The sequence below is a fragment of the Neoarius graeffei genome, chromosome 7, assembly GCF_027579695.1.
Source record: "Neoarius graeffei isolate fNeoGra1 chromosome 7, fNeoGra1.pri, whole genome shotgun sequence".
Lineage (NCBI taxonomy): Eukaryota > Metazoa > Chordata > Actinopteri > Siluriformes > Ariidae > Neoarius > Neoarius graeffei.
Genome location: NC_083575.1, coordinates 53544694 through 53566167, shown reverse-complemented (window position 1 = coordinate 53566167; position 21474 = coordinate 53544694). Strand labels below are relative to the sequence as shown.

Below are 21474 nucleotides of genomic sequence, written 5' to 3'. Positions count from 1 at the left end.
TTGGTGGGTGCGTAGCACTGGATGATGTGGGCTTTCACTCTCTTATTACTAGTGTTGAAGTTTGCTGAGATAATATGGGAGCTGATGGGTTTCCATGCAGTTAGGGTCTTCCTGGTCTCTTTTGTCATCATGATAGCCACTCCCTCTGTATGGCTTGCTGCCTCTTCTTCATATCCAGAGTAGATAATGGACTGGCCACTGGTTAGTTTGACCTCACCTGACTGTGTCCATCGAGTTTCTGCCAGGCCCAGGACTGAGAGATTGTAGCGCTCCATTTCCTTGCCAATGGTAGCAGCCTTGCCAGCCTGGTACATGGTTCTGATGTTCCATGTCCCCACGGTAATGAGTTTCCTTGGCGTCAGAAGGTGTTTCAGCCTACCAGCTCCCTTGCGGGTTTGGCTGGTAGGCGTCATAGTCCCCATTGCTGGGGCACCCTCTTCGGCCAGGTGAGTGATTTGGTTTTTCTTCGTCAGCGTTTCCGTAACTGGAGTGTGTTTTACAGGGTTGGGTAGTTAACCCAATGCCCAACCCCCAACCTGGAGGGCCAGCTGCTGCTTTTCATCTGGCCTCTACTCTAGAAACCTGCCCGGCATGGTTGGACCTACCAGGGGCATGGGCCCCCACCGATATAGCCTTCAGAGTCACGGAGGCACGCAAGCAACCCTACCACGACAAGGTAGCAGCATAGGGGAGTGAACACAAGTGATCAAGATCCACTCCAAGACCAACAATCCTGTGACCTTGAACAGCGCTGCCCTAGCAGAGGTAGAATCCTTTACCTACCTAGGCAGTGTTGTAGACACCACGGGAGGGACGGATGTGGACACGAGAAGCAGAATTAACAAAGCAAGAGTGGTATTCAACATGCTCAGAAACATCTGGAGCTCAAAGAACATCTCCACAAACACTAAGATACGCATCTTCAACTCCAACGTGAAACAGGTGATGCTGTATGGGTCTGAAACATGGAGAACAACACAACACACAGGCTACAAACATTCATCAACTCCTGCCTCAGAAGGATACTAAACATCTGGTGGAAAGACAAAGTGAGCAACGTGGATCTATGGAAAAGAACAAATCAAGACCCCATAGATGTACAAATACAGAGAAGAAAATGGAGTTGGATTGGTCACACCCTCAGAAAACCTGCCACAGACATCACCCGTCAAGCCCTGAAGTGGAACCCCCAAGGGAAAAGGAAACGAGGTCGCCCCAGGAACAGCTGGAGAAGAAGCATAGAGGCAGAAATGTCTGAGAGAGGGTTGAACTGGGGAGAGCTTGAACAGAAAGCCAGCAACAGAGTGAAATGGAGGTGGTTCGTCAACGGCCTATGCACCCAAGAGGAGCAAAGGGCTTAAGTCAAGTAAAAAGTAAGCCTAAAAGTAGATAAAGAGAACCCAGTTAAAAAATGAGACAAAAATATTATACTTGGTCATTTATTTATTGAGGAAAATTATCCAATGTTACATATCTGTGAGTGGCAAAAGTATGTGAACCTCTCATCTCATCATCTCTAGCCGCTTTATCCTTCTACAGGGTCGCAGGCAAGCTGGAGCCTATCCCAGCTGACTACGGGCGAAAGGCGGGGTACACCCTGGACAAGTCGCCAGGTCATCACAGGGCTGACACATAGACACAGACAACCATTCACACTCACATTCACACCTACGGTCAATTTAGAGTCACCAGTTAACCTAACCTGCATGTCTTTGGACTGTGGGGGAAACCGGAGCACCCGGAGGAAACCCACGCGGACACGGGGAGAACATGCAAACTCCACACAGAAAGGCCCTCGCCGGCCCCGGGGCTCGAACCCAGGACCTTCTTGCTGTGAGGCGACAGCGCTAACCACTACACCACCGTGCCGCCGTATGTGAACCTCTAGCAGTTAATTTGAAGGTGAAATTAAAGTCCGGTGTTCTCAAACAATGGGATGACAATCAGGTGTGAGTGGGCACCCTGTTTTATTTAAAGAACAGGGATCTATCAAAGTCTGAGCTTCACAACATATGTTTGTGGAAGTGTATCATGGCACAAACAAAGGAGATTTCTGAGGACCTCAGAAAAAGCATTGTTGATGCTCATCAGGCTGGAAAAAGTTACAAAATCATCTCTAAAGAGTTTGGACTCCACCAATCCACAGTCAGACAGATTGTGTACAAATGGAGGAAATTCAAGACCATTGTTACCCTCCCCAGGAGTAGTTGACCAACAAAGATCACTCCAAGAGCAAGGCGTCTAATAGTCGGCGAGGTCACAAAGGACCCCAGGGTAACATCTAAGCAACTGAAGGCCTCTCTCACATTGGCTAATGTTCATGAGTCCGCCATCAGGAGAACACTGAACAACAATGGTGTGCATGGCAGGGTTGCAAGGAGAAAGTCATTGCTCTCCAAAAAGAACATTGCTGCTCGTCTACAGTTTGCTGAAGAACACATGGACAAGCCAGAAGGCTATTGGAAAAATGTTTTGTCGACAGATGAGACCAAAATAGAACTTTTTGGTTTAAATGAGAAGCGTTATGTTTGGAGAAAGGAAACCACTGCATTCCAGCATAAGAACCTTATCCCATCTGTGAAACATGGTGGTGGTAGTATCATGGTTTGGGCCTGTTTTGCTGCATCTGGGCCAGGATGGCTTGCCATCATTGATTCGCTGAATTATACCAGCGAATTCTAAAGGAAAATGTCAGGACATCTGTTCATGAACTGAATCTCAAGTGAAGGTGGATCATGCAGCAAGACAACGACCCTAAGCACACAAGTCATTTTACCAAAGAATGGTTAAAGAAGAATAAAGTTAATGTTTTGGAATGGCCAAGTCAAAGTCCTGACCTTAATCCAATCGAAATATTGTGGAAGGACCTGAAGTGAGCAGTTCATGTGAGGAAACCCACCAACATCCCAGAGTTGAAGCTGTTCTGTACGGAGGAATGGGCTAAAATTCCTCCAAGCCGGTGTGCAGGACTGATCAACAGTTACCGGAAACGTTTAGTTGCAGTTATTGCTGCACAAGGGGGTCACACCAGATACTGAAAGCACACACACAAACAAAGGTTCACATACTTTTGTCACTCACAGATATGTAATATTGGATCATTTTCCTCAATAAATAAATGACCAATTTTTGTCTCATTTGTTTAACTGGGTTCTCTTTTGTCTACTTTTAGGACTTGTGTGAAAATCTGATGATGTTTTAGGTCATATTTATGCAGAAATATAGAAAATTCTAAAGGATTCACAAACTTTCAAGCACCACTGTATCTCTATATGACTTAAAGGGAGATGCCCCTTACCTGAACCCTGAACCTCATACCAGTTCAAGGAAATAGACTGTAAAATATATTATACACAGTTATTATACAAGATATACACAGATATTATCCAAGTTCTGGAGTTTAATCCTGAGCTCAGGTTTCTTTGCTTTTTATCTTTGTGTCCGTGTATAACCCCAAATCGAAAAAAGTTGGGACAGTGTGTTGAAATTGAAATTAAAACTTAAGGCAATGATTTGTAAATAATCTTTGACCTGTATTACACTCAAATCAATACAACAGCACATTATTTGATGTTTTACCTCGTGAATTTTATTGTATCTTCAAAATAAACACATTTCAATTTTGATTCTTGTAAGATGTTTCAAAAAAAGCTGGGACAGTAAAGCATTTACCACTTTATAATGTTGCTATTCCTTCTCACAACACTTAAAAGATTTTAAGGACTTAAGACACCAAGCGATGAAGTGTTATTTTTTTCAAATTTTTTCTGCAAACCGGTCTTAAGGTGTGCAACATTACAGGGTCATCACTGTCATATTTTTTGTTTCAAAATTCACCACACATTCTCTATTGGGGACAGAGGGGACAGGCACCCGCTTCTTCTGCAGCCATGTCTTTGGAATGTGTGTATAATGTGGTTCTGCATTGTCTTGTTGAAATATCCCTGGAAAAGATCTTGTTTTGAAGGCAGCATATGTTGCTCCAAAATCTCAGTGTACTTTTCTGCATTAATGCTGCCATCACAGAAGTGTAACTTACCTTTGCTAAGGGCAATGACACAGCCCCATACAGACCCTGGCTTTTGGACTTGTTCCTGGTAACTGTCTGTATGGTGCTTTATATCTTTGGTCCAGAGCACATGGCATCCATTTCTTCTTCTTCAAAAAAAAAAGAAAGAAAAAAGACTTGATATACAAATTCATCTGACCATAATACACATTCCCATTGCGTGATGGTTCATCCCAGATGCGTTCGAGCCCAGAGAAGTCAACGACACTTCTGGGCACAGTTAAAATAAGCCTTCCTTTTTGCACAGTAAAGTTTTAACTGGCATTTGTAGATGTAACTCTGTATTATAGTGCATGACAAAGGTTTACCAAAGTAATCCTGAGCCCATGTGGTTATATCAGCTCTAGATGAATGATGGTTCTTGATACAGTGCTGTCTGGGGGATCAGAGATCACGGATGTTCAGCTTAGGCTTGCGCCCTTGCCTTTCACACACCGAAATTCCTCCAGATTCCTTGAATCGTTTAATGATAATATGCACAATAGATAGTGAAATATCAAATCTCTTCCTATCTTTCTTTGAGTAACATTTGTTTTTAAACATTTCAATAATTTTCTTATGCATTTGTTGACAAAATGGAGATCCTCGGCCCATCTTTGCTCCTCAAAAACTAGACCTTTCCTGGATACTGATTTTATACCAAATCATAATTACAGTCACCTGTTGACATCACCTGTTTCAAATCACATCCTCATTTTACCTCATTACTAGCCCTAAATTACCCCCAACTCAACTTTTTTTGGAAAGTGTTGCAGGCCTGAAATGCATGAATGGCTGTATATTAACAAATGAAATGAAGTTGGCCAGATACCAGGGCTCTACACTAACTTTTTATTTCAGGAGCACACGTGCGCCTAAGTTAAAAATTTTAGGAGCACAGGGGAAAAAATGGGGGCACAAGCACAAGTAGGTTTTCATTTTAAAGGTTTATTGCAGCGCAAACCTTAGACACACCAACACATAAAACGCAAAATTCAATTGAGAATGAATGAATGAATGAACAAACAAATGAATAACGAACAACTGAATGAATGAACAAACAGTAGCTAAACAGAGAGCAGAGCTCAGCAGAGCTAACAACATCATCAAGGACAGCTCCCACCCTGGCTCTGAGTTCTTTGACTTGCTGCCCTCAGGCAGGCGTTACAGGTGCATCAAAGCAAGGACCAACAGACTCAAAAACATTTTTTTCCCATAGGCCATAACCACCTTGAACAATTAGCCTTTTTCACATTACGTCACTTGCAGGGGAACTCCTATCCGTTTTCAGCCTTTTGAATGGAAGAAGAGGTATACGGCGGCAACATATGTTAACAAAACTGTGTCATTCACAGATAAGATTGATATTAATATTGCGCATTGTTGTTAATCATTACGTATTGTTAGCGACCATTCCAGTCACCTATCTGCCTTGTTTTGGAAAGGAAGTTTACTGACTTTCTATGGTTGCTACTTGTTAGCCAGCAGATTAGCATGCCGCCTCTTCTTCCATTCAAAGGGCTGAAAACGGATGTGAGGTTCTTCTGCAAGTGATGTAATGTGAAAAAGGCTCATTACATGCACTGACTGATGCCACTTCTGGCAGGTGCAACAATGCACCAACAAGGACCTAAAAGGACAATATTCTCACACTTACCTGATACAGTGCAATACTTATTACAGTGCAACCTCACAGAGCAACTTTTTAGTTTTTATAGCTTTTGTATATTTTATATTTATATTTCTACACTTTTACATCCATACCCAATACAATGCAATACCAAATACAGTGCAATATCCTGAGTTTTGTAGCTGAACTGAGTTTCTATAACTAACTAGAGACAATTCCCTTGTGGGAAATTGTGAGAGTGATGCAGTGTGTGTAGCAGTCACAGTTGCTGGAGCTGAGCTGTACTGTGTGAATGTGTGACTTGCCATGAAGCTACAAGCCTGTAGTCTGGCTAACGCGACTTCAAAGCTCTGCGAGCATTTGGTCTGGCAAAGATATTAAGCCCAACCGTTTCCCAAAGTGCGTGGTTGACCCGCCTCCTTGAAATGCCTCAGTTTGCTACTGGTTGAAGCCAGAAAAGGCTGTGATGAAGCTTAAACCAGTCACATCACTCTTTCCTCTGACGTATGTGACGCGACGGGGCTAACTGGTAGATTAAACTCTTACAGAAGCCGGTCGGGAGCAAGGCAAAAATGTCCTTCCTTTCAATAAATACCTCCAGGGCTGCTCTTTGCTCCGTTTTCAATGAGAACTTGCTCCATGTTCGTAATGTTTCTAGTGAATGAAGCGCTTCCGGCATAGATTCTGTAAACAATCTATGGCTTCCGATCGCAGTTCTACTACGTCAGTGCCTTGAACACGCCTCTACCCAGGGCCGTTGGAGATGCTCAAAGTTGATTGGCTCCTGATTTTTCGGGAGCTTGGAAGAGCTGTAGATAGCTTGCCTTGCCAGACTAAGCTCGCAACAGGCCCTTGTGTTGCGTCACACTTAGGATGGGCGGGCCCAGGCTAACAAGCCTGTGTCTCTCTGAGAGGGAGCAGACCCTCCCTCCTGTGTGTGTGTGAGAGAGCGAGCAGCCCCTCGCCCACCCGCGCGCTGAGCACAGAGTGTCACACAGAAAGTGCAGGATTTTCTCAGAGTGCTCCCTCCAAACAACAGGGATTTACACGAAAACGGAAGGAGATATTCACAAAATTCTTTCACATTGAGCACTACAAGGCTCTGATGAACACATTGATGTAATTTTCTTGTCTCTAGTGTAAAAAATTATATTAGGTAGGCTATCCAGCGCTGGATTTACATACTTTGCAGTTTAACGTTTGATACATTTTAGAATGTTAAACTCGTCGCGTCTGTGCTCAGTGCTTTCCTAAATTGTCGGCCGCAAGAAGCCCTCGCACGAATGCGCGTTTTTTTTTTTCGTCGTTCGCATGCCGAAAAATTTGCTCGCAAATGCGAGTGAAATGTGTGCACTGTAGAGCCTTGCCAGATACAATCTAAAATATTTTGGATTTATTCTGTCTGCAGTGAAATACAAGTCAAAGTTTCCATACCATCCCAACTTTTTTCTCATTTTGGGTCGTATATTTTCTCTGGTTGCTTTGGCCCCCACTCCTGAAAATTTCTTTGGTATGAATAAGTGTTTGTGTGTACATGTGTGTGTCTAATACCCTTCAATTGACTGGTGTGCTGTTCAGGGTCTATTCCTGCCAGCAAGGGCTCTAGACCCATTGTGACCCTGAATGGATGCTGAACAACTATGTAAATCACCATAACTTGTTATGCAATGCTGGAATTGAAGGAAATGTATCTATTACATGTGTTTCATTACTTATATCTTGGCTACAAGGATAAATCACTCTTACACTGTGCTGTTTCTTAAATGTAAGAAAGGAGCTGATCCTGTTCACCCAGGCTTACTGCGTTTGCTTTTCAAACTGCATGTGCGCATACAGTACAACCACATGCATGCACTCAAGTCCTAATGCATGCCACTAAAGCACAGTTCAATTTTCGAAAAGTGTGTTGGGAGATTAAAGGGCTGTCGATAAGTGTTCTCAAGCAAAGGAGGTGAGCAAAATATTGTGCTGCACTGAACAATGAGACACGGTCCTGTGAGTGTTATCCATGACAGAGCACACTCAAAGGAGTTCTCTGGCATATCTGATGACACAAAGCACTTGGTGGTTATCAGATAAAACCAGATTTTACTAAATGTTTATGTGCTCAGGTAGATCTAGATAAAGATATGTGAATCATTCATAAGAGATTATGTTATAACTGGATTATGTTCGCACAGATGATGGCAGGTTCTAAGGAAAAAAAACCTCCTCGTAGCGGCCCGTGCTATCTAAAATAGCGCACAGGCTTCAAGATGAGAGGTTCTCAGAGTTCAAGTGAAGGCTTGCAGTGCTACTTCAACTCTGTCAGGGAAAGATGTGAATGTTGAACATTTGACATACTGTCTCTTTTTCACACAGTGCATCACAGTTGTCTTACCAATGAAGGACATGTTCTCACTCAGTATAGAACCTCCAGGGTCAGTTAACGTCATAGCTATTTATTTTCCTTTAAAGGATTCCCAAGGGTGTCATAAGATAATCGAGTAATCATGCTAAGGTGCTAGTCAGTGCTATTGTTATGCTCATGGTGGATTATACCCACTGTACATCAATGAACATGTACAGCTATCTTCGGCTTTTTCGTATTATTTGTTGCAGAATTTGGATATTACAAAACATCCCAAACATCTTTATACTATTTGAAAGCCCTGTTGCTCAAATAGAGCTTCCCTTGGAGCTCTGTGCAGTGTTTCTGTGTGGTGTGGTACTGTTTCATGCTTGTGTTTGCTCATCATCATCATCATCATCATAGCAAAGATGAAGAACTTATTAGCAGGTTATTTTCTATTCACTCTGCTGTCTGAGTGTAAAGAGTAAAGAAAGTAGGAGTACATGCCAAATAAACACTTGCATTGATTTTGTTTGAAGATATGTTCAATGTGCATGCAGGAACAATTAACCAAAATAAACCAAAAACTCAATAGCTTCATCACCCTGACCAAATAAAAGCGATGACTTCTTCTGCATGTCCTGCCATGCTTTTTGGTCCTTGACAGGGCACTAAATGATGCATATGCCAGGGTACCAACATCATGTCTGCGTAGTGCTATAGATTATCCAAGGTTTGAAGTTCTAGGCTTTTACAGAGTGACATCACTCATGACTTTTTATTGTATAAGCTGAATGGGTGAAGCCGTTTCTCATTTTGATGAAGCCGAAAGACGTTTAGATGGCTGAGGCTGTTTGATTAATGCTATGCAAATAGAAAAGTTGATGTTGTGGCAATCATAGAGCAATTTACCTCAATGAAATAGGTCTTGAAATGAAACGCCAAAGTGCCAAGCTCTTTTATGAGGAACATTTATTCCTCTATGATACGAAGCAGGGGTTTCTGGCAGCTTTTTTTTTTTTACAATATGTACTGTAAATTTTTAGAGGGCTGTATTTCTCAAGACTCTACAGCCCAGGAAAAAGGCACATAAATTCACAGAATGGCTTGTATTTACTGTAGGACTAACAGCAAATAAGCTCTATATCTGTATGGTTACTGACATTGTTTTCGATTTTAACTCATCTACTCTGGTTACTGGCATTGATTTATAACAGCACATCTCTCTTCTTAACAGCATGATGCTCACTATCTTGCTCACATTTTTAAAAAACTTGACACTTTTCTCTTGTTTATGTAACTGCATTAAACACAAATTATTAAAGCATTGTGAAGTTTAATTCCAGTCATGTATTTGCCAACACTTCTTATTTACATGCAGAACAGCAACAAGCAATGGGTGCAAGGCGAATAATTGGTCATAATGCTCACATATGTGACTGTGAAGACCCTGAATAGCAAATGCATGATGAAACAATTTAGCTATTTTAGTGCACACATTGGGAAATATGCAGATGAATTATTTTGCCGAGAGATCTATTAAGCAGTTGTACGTTGTCTTCTTTTACTTTTGTATTTTTCCTATGAGACTTATTCTCCTCTAACTGTGCTTTTTCTTCTCTCTTTTACTCATCCGCCTCACGTTTCACCAGGAAGTAGAGGTCAGTAATATGGTCTAAATCTGTCTTACACCCTTGGCTTTCTTTGATGTTTCTTTTTAAGATGAGGAATGTATAATCATTATGTATTTAACTCCAGCCTACTTGTGTCTTTCAGCCCTCTTCTTTTGTCCTGTGTTTCTGAACCTTTTACTTTCTGCTTGTTGTTACTTAATAATGCTTGTTACTCTCTTCAGTAGAAACCCATAAGGATTTAATTATATGGAATCCAGATTACATACACAGCACTGTACAAAAGTCTTAGGCACCCTATTTTTTTTTCAGTGCAAACTTTGTTATAGATTCCTATTTTATGACTTCTACATTAGGTGGCACGGTGGTGTAGTGGTTAGCACTGTCGCCTCACAGCAAGAAGGTCCTGGGTTCGAGCCCAGCGGCTGGCGAGGGCCTTTCTGTGTGGAGTTTGCATGTTCTCCCCGTGTCCGCGTGGGTTTCCTCCGGGTGCTCCGGTTTCCCCCACAGTCCAAAGACATGCAGGTTAGGTTAACTGGTGGCTCTAAATTGACCGTAGGTGTGAATGTGAGTGTGAATGGTTGTTTGTCTCTATGTGTCAGCCCTGTGATAACCTGGTGACTTGTCCAGGGTGTACCCCGCCTCTCACCCATAGTCAGCTAGGATAGGCTCCAGCTTGCCTGCGACCCTGTAGAACTACAGAGGATGGATGGACGGACTTCTACATTATCGAGCCAGTACAAAAAACATTTTAGAGTCCAAACGTTTGTTTTCCAGCACAAAATTAAATGTTACAGAAAAAAAAAGTTTGTATCTGAGCAGCATATTACATAAGAGAGCACGTTTCAGCTTAAAAAAGAAAACATAATGAAGGCTCCTGGGTTTTGGTGCAAAATGAAGACGCGAGTGTGACAGTCAAAGTGTCCAGAAGAACTGGGGCTGGTTCTGTAAAGCCACAGTAAAACCTACAGCTTGTTTCCTTATCAAACTGCACTAACTGTGCCTAAGACTACTATTTTTTTTTAAAGCAAAGTGTCGTCTCACACCAAATATCGACTTTGTTTCGTTTATTACGGCTTACTGCTGTTTATAGTATTTTGTAATGTTGAAACATTTCATTTCATTATTTTTAAGCCATTTTTGGTCTACAGCATTTCTTTACATGTGCCTAAGACTTTTGCACAGTACTGTAGGTTTAACTCATCAATTTAAGGTTAATTTAAAAAATTCTCTCTTTCTCTCCATTAGGATGATTACATCAGATCATGGGATGAAAATCAAGGTTCAAATGAAAGTAAGTTTCATATATTCACAGTGATCACAGTTCTGTCCAGTTATTTGACTTAATGACAATCACGTCTGACTTCTGTTAAAAGCATAATGACCAGTCGAAGCATCAGATAAGAAAACAGTCAAACCTGCAGTTCATGAACACAGACATCCTCATTAAACCTGCAGCCTGGCATGATCTATATGTGATACTTTATAGCTGATATGGAGTGACCTCTACAGAATTCTAAAGTGGAGAAATGGCCAGACACGTTTCAGTACTGTATCTTGATTTGCAGTTTAAATGAAGAGCACAGAATAAAGGAGTCCATTATCACATATCAAAATGTAATTAATGAATCTCTGTCAGTTCAACTGAAGGCATAATAAGAGTCTTGGAGGCTTGATTTAGCACGGAGTGACATTGGCTTTGTTCCGACCCACTTAAAGTGCAGACATCAAAGATGCTCCTGTATTTCATGACTTATTTTACAACTAGGTTAGCACTCCAAGTCTGCAGCAGCAAAACTCTGTGACTACTAGCCGTTTGACAGAAATGAAGTATTTTAAATTTCAATAACGAGTACTATTAATTATTAAGCTCTGCAAGAAAAATAATGCAAAGCTGTATACATATAATTCGCTCATAAATGACATTCTGATAAACTGGAGAGGGCGGCAGTATGGTGGTGCAGTGTTCAGTGCTGTTGCCTCACAGCAAGAAGGTTCTGGGTTTGAACTTCATGGCCGACTGAGGCCTTTCTGTGTGGAGTTTGCATGCTCTCCCTGTGCCTGTGTTTGTTTCCTCCCACAGTCCAAAGACATGCAGATTAGGTCAACTGGCTGCTCTGACTTGCCCATAGGTGTGAATGCGTGTTCATCTCTGTGTTAGCCCTGTAACAGATTGGTGAGCTACCCATTGTGGACCCTGCCTCTCACCTGAAGTCAGCTGGGATTGGCTCCAGCGTCCCTCACAGCCCTGACACATAAGCGGTGTAGATAATGGATGGACTTGGAGAGGGTTTATTTGATATTTGTGTATTTTTGTTGCAGGTCATGTAGCTTTTTATTATTATACAACTGAACCTAAAGCAAAGGTTTATTAGCTCATCCGGCTGACAGGCGATGAGGTTATGCCATCATGTGCTGTCCGGCGTTGTCCACATTTCACAAAAATCACTTCTTCTCTCTCAATTCTTCACCGATTTTTATTCTTTTTGGCAGGAAGGTAGGTCTGCCTGGGGTGCATATGGCTTCTATATCCAAATTTGCATAATTGCAATTAATAATGAAGATATGGAGTAATTAAGCCCTAACGATGAGTTTCCACACAAATCGCTTCTTCTCCCTCAATTCTTCACCGATTTTGATTCTTTCTGGCATGAAGGTAGAGGTACTGTACCTAGGGTGCATATAACTTCTACCCAGATTTGCTTAATTATAATGATTAACGAAGTTGTGGACTAATTAAGTCTTAATGAGCAGTTCAACAAAAATCGCTTCTTCTCAGTCAATTCCTCGCCATTTTGGATTCTTTCTGGCAAGTAGGTCGGTATTCCTAGGGTGGATATAGCTTCTATACATAGCTTGTATATAGCTTGCAACATGTATTTCGCAAGGTGGCCCACTTTAGATTGTTCCTTCTGGACTAGACAGGGCCAGAGTGAGCTACGCCATCATTGACGGTTTTGTTACTCTATTAGATACCTTAGGGTCAATCAATAAAAACATACACACTGAGACAAACCTGCACTGTAACAGTTATTCAGTGAGGAATTTGTGTCTTTTGCTTTGTTTGTCTCCTTTTTCATTCGCTAAATCGTAATTTCTTGGTTAAATAATGAAGCAGAAGAAGGATGTGTACCTGAGATTTTTTTTGCCTCTGATGTCTCCACTTAAAATATCTGTAGTGTGCATTGTAGAAACAAAGTCGCAGGTCACTGATCTTAGAAAGAGCAGTGAATTGTTTTATAGCAAAAAGAGAACCTTTCTCAATCAGTTTGGGTTTGTCCTGTCTCAGCGGGTGAAAGAAAATCATACTGAGGTGTGCTCTGGACCAACAGACTTTAACAGAAGAAACACTGGATTCAGCAGGCTCCTCTGCATGCGAATGATTAACATATTGGGATTGTAATGCTGCTCAGGGAAGGTCAGATTCTATGCTCAGAATTACATCCTGTCAGATAGTAAGTGCATGACTGCTCAGTTAGCGCAGCTATAGATCAAAGTCATGTAAAATCCCGGAATGCCCTTTTTTGACATTTTCTCCCTAATTGATATACTGATCATCATCCTTGATCATGTGGAAACAATCATAAATATCAGTTAAAAAGCAATTCAAAGACAGTATTGCTCCAGGTACATTAGTCATATTTTCCCCAAACGTCTAGTGATATATTTTAGCCTTTACAGCTATAAATCCTATCCTCTTATGTTCAGTTATTCTAAAATATGAAAGTGCCAAATCCAATCTGCAGTAGTCTGCCTGCTGTTTACTCACGTTTAGAGCTTGTTGCTAGATCAGGAGTTTGTGTCTGGCGTTCGGCTCCAAGACAGTGATGACTGTATTAAATGCTTCTGCGTGTGTAAACAAAGCATGAGCCTGACGATTAGGACAGGAAGCAGAGGAAGCATTCACTCGAAAGCAGCTCTGATTTTCTCCATTTGCCCAAGCTGAATTTAGCTCTGCCTCGATACAGGAAGCCTAATTCCAATTTTTATAGGGTTACTGGGCAAACCTGATGAAGATATATCCTGATAGTGAGATTGCAGAATCAGAGGTAAAGAAGTGTATGTCTGGGAAAAGGTAGTGCAATTCTTGTCGCTTACCACAGTCTAGCAATTGTCCTGCCTCTCTATAGTATAGTGAGTCTGTTGCTATGGCAACATCATCATTCTTGTATTTTCTTTAATCTTACTGAAGCTGTAGTGATGCAGTATGATTTATAGATCCACCCAGAGCCATGGTACCTACCACTGAATACCTTCATGCATCTAAAGGAAAATGATGATAATAATCCTGAGAAGGTTACTATGACAGTGATGTGATACAATGCCGTTGATGGCACTGCAGCTAACTAAGCGCATGAAGTGCCAAATGTGACTTCAGCACAAATGTGATTACCAATGAATAAAAGGTTACGTGAAGAGCAAACAGTAAGACTACTGACTGCATGCAATAATATCATTGTCTACCTATGTAATGTTTTGAATAAAGTTGGATCGCTGTATGGAATCATTTGAATGTGTGCTTCTACATCATTTAAAGATTTGGACAATCGATTTACAGAAAGAATGTCACAGCCTGGAAGCTCATGGAAAACTTTGCTTGACAGATATTTGATCGTGCTTGATTGGTCACAAGATTTGGTTTATAAATTTACTTCATTTATCCTTATAGTGGTACTGATGCTAATCAACTGACATACAATAGCTGACTTTTTTTTTTTTTAAAGCTATTTCGAATTTGTCCTTATGCATTTAACCTCTGTTTCTCTGGAACCCAGAATTATTTTGGAGATAATTGTAGTCTCCGAGCAGCCTGTTTGTCCCCCACAGTGATTGCTGTTATGGATTACAAGGTCCCCTCTCCTCCTACAGATGTAGACACCACTAAAGACCCCTGCCAGAAGGTGAAGTGTAGCCCACACAAGGTGTGTGTTGCCCAGGGCTACCAGCGTGCTGTGTGTGTGAACCGCAAGAAGCTGGAGTACAGGTAAGATTAACTCATCCTTTAACAATTCATTCTCTCTCTCTCTCTCTCTCTCTCTCTCTCTCTCTCTCTCTCTCGCTCTCTCTGGCTGAGTTCTATCATAAGAAATCAGTTACAGATTTGCATTATACTGTATAAAGCAATCACAGTTTAAAATTATGTACTATTAAATATAAAAAATTAATAAGTAAATAATGCATGCATGAATAATTAAACTAAAACATTAAAATACTGACACTTTTACAAAGCTAGCTTATATTGAAAATGCAATCTGCTATAAAAGCTAGACTTAAAACGTTCAGTATTAACATGTGGAAGTAGACTTCCCGGATTTCTAAGGCGCAAGGAACGGTGTTTAATACAAGGTAAAAGATGAAAAAGAGGATGGCAATGCTTACTTGAAATTCTATTGAAAAAAGAAAGATCTGATTTTTCTACAAGGTCAGAAATAGCTATTAGTTGGGAAATGTATTTGCGTTTATAGCAACGTTTAAGGAAATTCTGGATGGTAGTAAGTTCTGGAGGAGAAGTGGCATAGACTGATAAACCATACGTAATTTTTGATAAAAACATAAAGTCAATATTAGGTTGCTGGTAACCTTCCTTACGTAAGGTTAGAGGCACTTGTTTGCCTCTATGAATTTTCCTTCAACATGCTCATTAAATCTCTTATTACTCTGAAAAATTACTCCTAGTATTTTAAGCTTCTCTACTTGCTTTATGCCAATAACTGAATTCATGTCTACCTTAGTTTTCTTCTGAATAACTAATTCATTAGATTTATTAATGGTCTGTAGACCAATCAAAATATTGTTCAACAACTTCCTTACATATCTGATCATTAGTATTAGTATTCTTGCTCTTGCATACCTTAACTTGGATGGTAATATCGTCCGGATATATAACTATATGATTCAATTCATTTTCAACAATATCAACATCATTAATAAACAAATTAAAAAGATATGGGCCACTTACACTTCCTTGAGTCGTTCCCTTATTAATATGATGCCATGTTAAGGAAAGGCAGCAAGACATTTCAAGAATAAACTGTTGTCAATTGAGATCTTATCAATCAAATGTATTTGTCTTACAATAATATATTCTAAACATGCTTAGGCCGTAGGGCTCTCAACCTTGGGATGAAGTCGTCTGAGATGCAGATGGGGACGAAGGAAATCTTTACCAACTATCATTGATAATGTAGTTCTATGTACATAAATTGATTTATGGAATATTTAATTCAATTTGGAGCTCCTCTTAAGCCTGTTTTACACCAGACTGCAGCGGTGCCCCATCCATCACGCTATCATGTTAATCAGTTTGGCCTTTACACTGACAGCGCACAGAGTGGCTATTCAAAATAGAAATACGAATTTTTGGGTGGCATGGTCATAGGTTATGCTAGAAATAATATAAAACACTCATGCTATAGTTTACAGTGTATGCTCATGCTATAGTTGCTCATATGCCCATAATCTAAACTGCACATGGGCGATATTTGAGTCTGTAGCGTACCTTCACCTAACAGAGTGTCCTCTGGTATCAGTTAAAATTTCATGAAAGTTCATGTTTTTTTTTTCTCCCCCCTTCCTCTCTCTCTCTCTCTCTCTCTCTCTCTCTCTCTACACGCTGTTTGCACTGTTATTGGAGATGCTTTAATCTCATTGTACATGTGTATAGTGACAATAAAGGCATTCTATTCTATTCTATTCTATTCTATATCAGGAATAATGCACGTTGATAATACTTACAACACCAGCACAAGAAAGCACAGAAATGAATGCACCACGCCCTAGCACACACATTCTGCAATGCTTTTGCTGTAATATGGATTTAAAATTCATGAAAATTTGACATGAAATGCAACAAATGGACCTGACTAAACCGACAAACCCAACCATTTGTTCGCACTTATTTATGGGACTCAGGGTTCATTGCCCTTGTGTGCATCAATTCAAAGTAGCAATCTAATTTGAATGTAATCTAGCTGAAATGAGATGCGCACTTTTGACTACATCTCCTGAAGCTGCAGTGAGGTTCAGTGAGTGTACGCAGAGTGCCTGCAGTTGTAGGATCTCACACAGTGATTCATAACAGCATTGTGAAATGTGTAAATATATAGAACCCATGTGTTGTCTTTCCTTCTTTTATGTATAACAGTTAAATGTAATGTGCAGTATACAGTAAGTGGTTTTATGTTTTTATGTATGGATTTGTTAAGATTAGTTTTGTTCTTTAAATGAGAAAGAATGAATGTTTTAAAATAGTAGGTCTATTATTCCTACTAAATGAACAGAGGGGAACCGTCAGGGCCTTCTAGGCGTTCAGAGAAGGCCCAAACATATAATTTTAAATGCTATATTTAATTTCTTTAATCCTTTATTTCTTTCATTCTTTCATAATTTCATTATAATTATTCTCTTCTAATTCTAATTTGGCCTCATTTTCTATCAAGTTTGCTTCAGAAATGAAAGGGTTACTGTCCTGAAAATGTTAAAATAGAGTTATTCATTGAGATTTTTTTTGTTTGTTGTCTCTAGGCAGAGAAGAGTTTAGAGCTGGCTCAATCACTGTTAGGACTTCACTGCTGGGACAGAAGGCCATGGCAGTGTATGTTCATGTAGGAAGTGACAGATGAATTAACCAATCAGATTTTGAGTTACAGTGGGAGGGACCAAAAATTTATCGCCCTCGGCCTTCTCAAAGGCCAATGCTTACTTCAGCACAGCAGTGAAGTCACCTTCCAGCCGGTGTAGCGTTCATCAGTAGTGTTTGCGAATGCTAATGAAGCGGTCAAGCCAGTGCTATGGAGAGCAAGTAGCACAGGCTAATGACCGAGAAACTAAGATTTCTGTCTCCAGACTCTTCTTCCACGCGTGCTCGCCACAGTATTTTTCACTCCTACTTAAGTATTCATTTCCCTGTGTAATTTACTTAGTTACTTTTAAAATCAGCATTGACAACTACACAATACGGAGCTACCTGGCAGCCTGCCGCTAATCCCTTGCAAAATCCTTTGCCCTGTTGCCTTTTTGGTGTGTCTGGCTAAGTTTTGGCTGAGCTGAAGTCCCAGCTATAATAGTAATGGTTCGCCACTGTAAATGAATGAATACACATCACATTGTTGAACAAATTATTACAGACTGTATCCTACATCAATCCTGTTTCTGTCAAACCACTTATTTGCAGTTGTTTTTTTAAACTACTTATGCACATTTCATGACAGTGCCTGCTCGGGAAAGTCTCAAAGCTGTTTGTGAAACAAATCTTTAGTTTTCATATCCATGCTAACTCTTCTTTAAAATTAAATAACTACAAACCTAAACTGCTCCAACAGATATGATGGTGATATTCTGCTGACAGATTAAGAATACAATGATGGGATGCTGAATTGTCCTTTTGTGGTTCAGTGGCTTCACACTGGGAAATCAGCGTGGTAGAACTGCAAGCTTCCTGGTTTGGTGCCTGGGCATCAGGGATCATTGCTCTGTAATAAAGGACTTTTAGATTTATGAATCATTTCTCTGATGGTTGCAGTTGGGGTGGAACCCTGGGCCTGTTGTACACCTGTTTCTCTCAGCACGCTGTCCCTGGAAGAGACAATGACTGCTTTGTGGCCTTAGTGCAGATTAAAACATTTGTAAGGAAACCCTGATGTGTAAATAGCAGTTACAGTGTAGGGTGATGAAAACATTGCAGTAAGCAAACATACATCAGTCTTTATTTGCTGAAGAGAACATCATTCAAACCTCAGAGCTATTACAGCACACCACAAAATGTATAAAACAAACAAAACAACACATTGAATGTGTTGAGCAACTGACACAATCTCACTTTTTGAGTTTCAGTTTTTGTCTACGATCCCAATTCCAAAAAAGTTGGGACACTGTTTAAAACATAAATAAAAACAGAATGTGATGATTTGCAAATCATGAAAACCCTATATTTCATTGAACATTGTACAAATACAACATATCAAATGTTGAAACTGAGAAATGTTATCGTTTTTTGAAAACTATATGCTCATTTTGAATTTGATGTCAGCAACACATTTCAGAAAAGTTGGGACGGGGCAACAAAAGACTGAAAAAGTTGTGTAATGCTAAAAAAAAAAATTTGGTTAACTGGCAACAGGTCAGTAACATGATTGGGTATAAAAAGAGCATTCCAGAGAGGCGGAGTCTCTCAGAAGTAAAGATGGGGAGGGATTCACTGCTCTGTGAAAGACTGCGTGGGCAAACAGTGCAACAATTTAAGAATAACGTTCCTCAATGTAAAATTGCAAAGAATTTGGGGATCACATTATCTATGGTACATAATATCATTAAAAGATTCAGAGAATCTGGAGAAATCTCTGTATGCAAGAGACAAGGCTGAAAACTGACATTGGATGCCTGTGGTCTTCAGGCCCTCAGACGGCACTGCATTAAAAGCAGACACGTGTCTGTAGTGGAAATCACTGTATGGGCTCAGGAACATTTCAGAAAACCATCGTCTGTGAAAACAGTTCATTCCTACATCCACCAGATATAAACAATATCCAGAAACACCGCCACCTTCTCTGGGCCCGAGCTCATTTACGATGGACTGAGGCAAAGTGGAAAATTGTCCCAAGGTCTGACGAATCAAAAAGTAGAAATTATTTTTAGAAATCATGGACACCACGTCTTCCAGGCTAAAGAAGAGAGGGACCATCTGGCTTGTTATTAGTGCACAGTTCAAAAGCCAGCATCTGTGATGGTGTGAGGGTGCATTAGTGCACATGACATGAGTAGCTTGTACAGCTGGGAAAGCATCATTAATGCTGAATTTTATTTATATATATATATATATATATATATATATATATATATATATATATATATATATATATATATATGTATGTATGTCAGAGCAATATGCTGCCATCCAGACAAAATCTTTTTCAGGGAAGTCCTTCCTTCTTTCAGCAAGACAATGCCAAACCACTTTCTGCACATATTGAAACTGCATGGGTCTGTAGTAAGAGAGTCCAGGTGCTAAACTGGCCTGCCTGCAGTCCAGATCTGTCTCCCATTTAAAACATTTGGTGCATTATCAAATGAAAAATATGACAATGGAGACCTCAAACTGTTGAGCAACTGAAATTATATACAGTGCCTTGAAAAAGTATTCATACCCCTTGAACTTTTTCACATTTTTCCACCTTACAACCACAAAGTTAAAAGTTTTTTATTGAGATTTTATGTGATAGACCAACACAGAGTAGCACATAATTGTGAAGTGAAATGAAAACGATAAATGGTCTTCAACATTTTAAACAAATAAAAATCTGACAAATGTGATGTGCATTAGTATTTAGCCCCCCGCGTCAATATTTTGTAAAGCCACCTTTTGCTGCAATTACAGCTGCAAGTCTTTTGTGGTATGTCTCTACCAGCTTTGCACATCAAGACACTGACATTTTTGCCCATTCTTCTTTGCAAAATAGCTTAAGCTCAGCCAGATTGGATGGAGAGCATCTGTGAACAGCAATTTTCAAGTCTTGCCACAGATGCTCAATGGGATTTAGGTCTGGACTTTCACTGGGCCATTCTAACACATGAATATTCTTTGATCTAAACCATTCCATTGTACCTCTGGCTGTATGTTTAGGGTCATTGTCTTGCTGGAAGGTGAATCTCCTTCCCAGTCTCAAGTCTTTTGCAGCCTCCAACAGGTTTTCTTCCAGGATTGCCCTGTATTTAGCTCCATCCAGCTTCCCATCAACTCTGACCAGCTTCCCTGTCCCTGCTGAAGAAAAGCATCCCCTTAGCATGATGCTGCCACCACGTTTCACAGTGGGAATGGTGTGTGCAGGGTGATGAGTTAGTTTTCCGCCACACATAGCGCTTTGCATTTAGCCCAAAAAGTTCAACTTTGGTCTCATCTGACCAAAGCACCTTCTTCCACATGTTTGCTGTGTCCCCTACATTTCTTATGCCTGTTTTTCAACAATGGCTTTCTTCTTGCCACTCTTCCAAAAAGGCCAGATTTGTGGAATGTACGACTTATAGTTGTCCTGTGCACAGATTCTCCCACCTGAGCTGTGGATTTCTGCAGCTCCTCCAGAGTGATCATGGGCCTCTTGGCTGCTTCTCTGACCAGTGCTCTCCTTGCTCACCCTGTCAGTTTAGGTGGACGGCCATGTCTTGGTAGGTTTGCAGTTGTGCCATACTTTTTCCATTTTTGAATGATGGATTGAACAGTGCTTCTTGAGATGTTCAGAGCTTGGGATATTTTTTTATAACCTAACCCTGCTTTAAACTTCTCCAGAACTTTATCCCTGACCTGTCTGGTGAGTTCTCTGGTCTTCATGATGCTGTTTGTTCTTCGGTGTTCTCTAACAAACCACTGAGGCCTTCACAGAACAAGTGTATTTATGCTGAGAGTAAATTACACACAGTAGGACTCTATTAACTAATTAGATGACTTCTGAAGGCAATTGATTGCACTGGATTGTATTTAGAGGTATCAGAGTACAGGGGGCTGAATACTAATGCACATCACATTTTTCAGATTTTTATTTGTTTAAAATTTTGAAGACCATTATGTGCTACTCTGTGTTGGTCTATCACATAAAATCTCAATAAAAAACTTTTAAGTTCATGGTTGTAAGGTGGAAAAATGTGAAAAAGTTCAAAGGGTATGAATACTTTTGCAAGGCACTGTATCGGGCTAAAATGGGACAACATTTGTCTTTCAAAACTGCAGCAATTGGTCTCCTCAGTTCCCAAATATTTACAGAGTGTTGTTAAAAGTAGAGGTGATGCAACACAGTGGTAAACATGCCCCATCCCAACTTTTTAGAAACGTATTGCTGACACAAAA

At 40.3% G+C, this 21474-nt stretch overlaps 1 protein-coding gene across 2 annotated transcripts in view; it reads left to right on the top strand.

The window, feature by feature from the left end:
- Positions 1-21474, top strand: part of spock2 (SPARC (osteonectin), cwcv and kazal like domains proteoglycan 2) — a 64504-nt gene that overhangs the window by 16893 nt on the left and 26137 nt on the right. The window contains exons 2-3 of one of the 2 annotated variants that reach the window (XM_060925974.1): positions 10890-10935; positions 14511-14625. In XM_060925974.1, coding sequence (XP_060781957.1) covers positions 10890-10935; positions 14511-14625 — 161 coding nt within the window. Of the gene's footprint in view, positions 1-10889; positions 10936-14468; positions 14626-21474 lie in introns of both variants that reach the window. The other variant, XM_060925973.1, reaches the window with a different exon arrangement.